The following is a 4,458-nucleotide window of genomic DNA, read 5'->3' as shown; positions in this document are numbered from 1 at the left end:
ATCAACAAGGACTCACTCTACAGGAGACGGAGTTGTGTCTTTTTGGACATCCCCGCTCCCGATTACCGGTATTGTTTCTTTTAACTTTTAAAGTTTAATTAAAGGAGCTCTTAAATATTAATATATACATGATGATCTTCGCAGGATCTCGCAAGAAAAGAGGGTTAGATCTTCTCGGACCAGGCGTGACGAAGGTCGAGCTTGGACTCGCGGCATTGGAAGGTGTTCCGATTCAACCAGTCTTCGACTTTAGCCGCCCTCGACTTACTAGGCTATTCGAATTAGTTATCAAAAGGTCAGGAGTGCGTGGCATGTGACATGCTATGCGGTCAGTACCTGTATGGGTTTCTGGTAAACAGTCGTAGAGGGTCGCCGCGTCGGCGGAGTGAAAATGTGGTTCTTCATTTCCGATTTGGCTCTTCGCGGCCCTTCCAAAAACACCACTTGCGGCGGCGTGGCCCAGTCCTCCGCCTTCTGCGTCGTCCAGGGAAAGCCAGGGAAGGAGATTTGTTTCTTAACCCACGCTAGAAAACTCAACAACAATCAAACGAGGCCTACCTTAATCTGTTTCTGCTGGGATGCTTTGGTACTCTTTTGGTGGCTTTTTACTTTGTCCTTGACGGATTCTAATTGTCTAGATTTCGGCCTCGTCTTTGGTTTCATGGGAACTTGCGAGCAATGAGTCTTGCTCTTCGTGCTGACGACCATGCTCTGCTCAAGAATGCTGTGCGGGCGCGAGTTGATCGGCAGCGTCTTTCCTAGAAAAAAATGATTAAGGGGGTATAGCGCGGCTTTTTCATCTTGAAAGCTTGAAGCCGAAAATGTCCTCACAATTACCTGCGACTAAATACTTGAGATTGGGAGTACTGCTCTGTTTGTGAAACTTGACAATCGCCTGACTTCGCCCTCGATTAAAGCGATTCGGATTCTCGCACTTGAAAAATCAGCGATAAAGAAACAAACGAACATTTCAGAAACTAAAACCTGTCGCTGAAGAAGCTTGCCGTCCTTGTGATGCTGCTTGAATGCATGCTCATGGTATTGCCGATGTGCTTGGCTCCAAGCTCGGCCGGGCGCGAGCTCTCCTGTTCCAGATTTCCGACGCTGCATCTTTTTCAAAAGCTCTGAAAAAGTGTATTTTTAACCGTCGTTTTCTCGTAACCTAAGCTCGAAAACCTGAGTCAGGGTTCTGAAAAAGCTTCAATGAAAGCCGCGTAGCGGCTTTTTTCAAGAATAGAAACCGCAAAGTAATTATTTCAATCTATTTTTTAAATACTGGCAGATTTTAAAAAAGCTGCTACGCGGCTTTTCATTGAAGGTCTTTCAGACCCTGACTCAGGCTTTATACACAGGTTGCCGAGCCCAGAATATCAGTAGAATTGGATTTTAGATAAAAAATCTATCTCACCGGATCTCGTTCCTTTTCGTGTGAATATCAGAATTCCATTCCAACCGCGCACGTTTTTTTTCCTCAAAAAAACTTCTGCTGCAGGTACCGCTTCTTTTTTTCAACTGAATTGTCTTTTGGAAAAAACAACTAATCCTTGGCGTGTACTAGAAACGTTTACTCGTTTTTATGAAAACGAAATACACAATTTTGAAAAAACACCGCGAAAAACCGCGAAATCCGGCGAGAAATAATCGTCGCTGTTCAATTCAAATCGGTGCTACGTCATCTTTTGGCAGGTGCAGTAATTAACTGTAATTTTTCAAAATTGGCTTTTTGGAAAATTGAGAAATCGTCGCGCGAAATGGAGCTTTTGGCGAATTATCGATCTTCTCAGAATGGCGTCTGTGTTTTCGTGCTAGAATTGATCCCGGATTTTTAGGACTGATAAAGAACTGATAGAGGCGCTTGCCCGCGCTTGAGTGCCGGATTATGAGCCATGCTGCGTCCAAGTGCCCCTTCTTGTCTCCCTCTCTCGAGTACTTAGGCCTTCTACTAATTTAAAATTTTGCAAGACTTAAAACTTCTAACTTCAAAAGCCTTGAAAACCTTCAAAAACCACATGATGATTCAGACTTACCTCGGCAACCTGTGTAGAAAACCTGAGTCAGGGCCTGAAAAATCTCAAAAGAAAAGCCGCGTAGCGGCTTTTTCAAAAACGAAGCCGCAAAGCGGCTTCGCAAATATAACCGTTTTAATCTATCTTTGCGGCTTTCTAGCTAACCCTGAGTCAGGTTGTCTACACAGGTTGCCGAGCCCAGAATATATTTGATCTAAGCGCGGCAACCTGTGCAGAAACCTGAGTCAGGGTTCAGAAAGACGGCTCAATTCTTCTATTCAAGTTTTTTCAAGACCCTGAGTCAGGTTTTCTACACAGGACGTGTGTCTGGAGCCGCGCACGTAGATGATTGAGATGTTTAGAGGAGTATTATTGATGCAGCAAACGGTTGTGACAAGAATGAACATCTCGCCACAGTGAAGTATTCGTGTAGTAAAAAATGTGGTGGAGTATCGCTGGTGCAGTGGAAGAGCAACCTGTTGACCCATCCGTGTCAGATTCTTGGCGCGCCCATCGGCAACCCCTCTCCAGTCTTTTAACCCGCTCCTGCGCGCGCGTCCTTTTTTGGGCTAAAATTTGCTAAAAAGGTATTTATTGAGCTATTTAGCCGTCATTTGGTAGATTTTTCAGCATTTTCTCAAAGCTGAAATCTTGAAGAAGAAATTTTCAAGAAAGAAATTTTTGATTTGACTCGAAAAAAATAGTCAAATTATCTTGGTTAGGGTTCGGATTTGGGTTAGAGTTAGACAGGGATAGGTTAATTTGTTTTGAGGGTAAAAAGGGATGATCCGAGTTTCGAGCCGAAAAAGTTCAAAAACAAAAATGCTCAGAATTAAAAGCTCTTTCTTTTTTGTCTTGATGGATTTCCAAGAAAATGGATATTTTTAAAGTTTGTGTTAACCACTCAAGAATAATGACTAGAAAAGCGAGTTAGCTTCTGAGTTAAGTATAGTGGCTCAGAAGGGCGGCTGAAGCTGCCGGCGGGCTTTCTTGACTTGGTGGTAAAACTGGTGCTGGCGCCACCACCACTGAAATCGTAATTCAGCATTTCATACGGCCTCTAGCAAGCGAGAGATTTTCTTGAAAAAGTAGAGCTTTTAGTAAAGAGAATACAAAGAAGAAGATGAAGCTGGGCTTGAAATTACTCCAGTGGGGTGCCTTTATCTCTGCAGGTAATTTTTTCCGTCTTATTCGCTTTTTCGAACACGATTTTCTAATTTTCAAATTAATTAAATATTTCAATTTTCAATCTTGAAAATTTCAAATTCCAAATTTTACAAACAGCTAGTTATTTTCAATACACGTTTTTTAACGACAAAGAAACGTGAAAAAAAGAAGGCGATTGATAAATTTCGAAACACGTTTTTTTCTTTATCTTCGAAAATAAGGGGATAGAGAGCGTTTTAGAAAATCAATCAAATTTATATTTAGGCAATTATCTTTGTTAGGATAATATACAATATAATAATTTTCACATTATTTATTTATAAATTGGGATTTTTTAATTGGCTAATTTTTAATATTGATAGAAAATGTTAATAATTTTTTTATTGATTTTTAAAGAAAATTAAATAGCTTTTTTTTAATTGAAAATTAAATCTTTTATTTGATCATTTTTTTAGAAATAATTTCCAAAAAAATAATTGAATAAAAAATTGATAATTTATTAATTAATCAAATATTCTATATTTTATTTCCTAGAAAAAGATATGACAACTGAGTGTAACCCTAACCCTAACCTAACCGACAATTATAGAATATTTAATAAATTATTAAAATTATCAATTTTTTTTAGAAATTTTTTTTAGAAAATTATTTGTTAAAAAATGAGCAAATAAAAGAGACAGTTTTTAATTTGAAAATATGGATTAGTTGTTTTATAATTTATAAGTTGGAGGTTAATTTAGTCCTGTCCTCTAAAACATTGGTTATCTGATGTCAGCGTTTGAATCGGTCTAATTTGTGGGGATGTAATCAGCGGAAGGCGAAATAATTGTAACACGGGCTCAATTTTAGCCGCGGCGGAGTGCAACGAGAAATTCACGGCGCAAGTGCTTCCCGACGGCTCGTGCCAGTGCAAGGACAACTTCTACGGGCCCACATGCGACGGCGTCGACTACGATCTCGTCTGCGATCAGGCGCTCGTTTCTGTCAAAGTGAAAATGTCAATCTTCGAGAGCATCGGAATTGACAGCGCCGAGAACCTCCACCTCAACGACATGGCCTGCCAGGAACCGATTGAATAACTTTTATTTAAAAAAATTAATAAAAAAATAATAAAATTTTTATTTGAAATAAAGTTTTGGTCAGTTTTTAAAAATACTTGATTAAAATCGTAATTTTGCGAAGCCGCTATGCGGCTTCGTTTTGAAAAAAGCCGCTACGCGGCTTTTAATTTAAGCTCTTCAGATCCTGACTCAAGCTTTCTACACAGATTTCCGAGACTAGAACT

At 39.6% G+C, this 4,458-nt stretch overlaps 1 protein-coding gene and 1 long non-coding RNA gene across 3 annotated transcripts; one reads left to right on the top strand and one right to left on the bottom strand.

The window, feature by feature from the left end:
- Window positions 1-84: 84 nt before the first annotated feature.
- On the bottom strand, window positions 85-1,532 carry LOC145707049 (uncharacterized). 2 transcript variants are annotated; one of them, XM_081784526.1, is made up of 7 exons: window positions 1,409-1,532; window positions 985-1,124; window positions 838-934; window positions 656-758; window positions 559-595; window positions 337-513; window positions 85-272 (listed from the first exon to the last, which is right to left on the bottom strand). In XM_081784526.1, exons 2-7 carry the CDS (start codon window positions 1,108-1,110, stop codon window positions 165-167), a joined length of 648 nt encoding a protein of 215 aa, XP_081640652.1. In that variant the 5' UTR covers window positions 1,111-1,124; window positions 1,409-1,532; the 3' UTR covers window positions 85-164. The 2 variants fall into 2 exon arrangements, with proteins under 2 accessions (XP_081640652.1, XP_081640651.1); XM_081784525.1 differs by having other exon boundaries at window positions 89-272; window positions 559-758; window positions 1,409-1,530.
- A 1,507-nt stretch (window positions 1,533-3,039) lies between these two features.
- LOC145707100 (uncharacterized) lies at window positions 3,040-4,252 on the top strand. The gene is made up of 2 exons (XR_014134729.1): window positions 3,040-3,178; window positions 4,023-4,252. It is a non-coding gene; the product is annotated as an uncharacterized LOC145707100 (long non-coding RNA).
- Window positions 4,253-4,458: the final 206 nt, after the last annotated feature.

This window comes from Oikopleura dioica, chromosome XSR, assembly GCF_907165135.1.
Source record: "Oikopleura dioica chromosome XSR, OKI2018_I68_1.0, whole genome shotgun sequence".
Classification (NCBI taxonomy): domain Eukaryota; kingdom Metazoa; phylum Chordata; class Appendicularia; order Copelata; family Oikopleuridae; genus Oikopleura; species Oikopleura dioica.
This window is presented reverse-complemented; position numbering and strand designations above follow the sequence as displayed.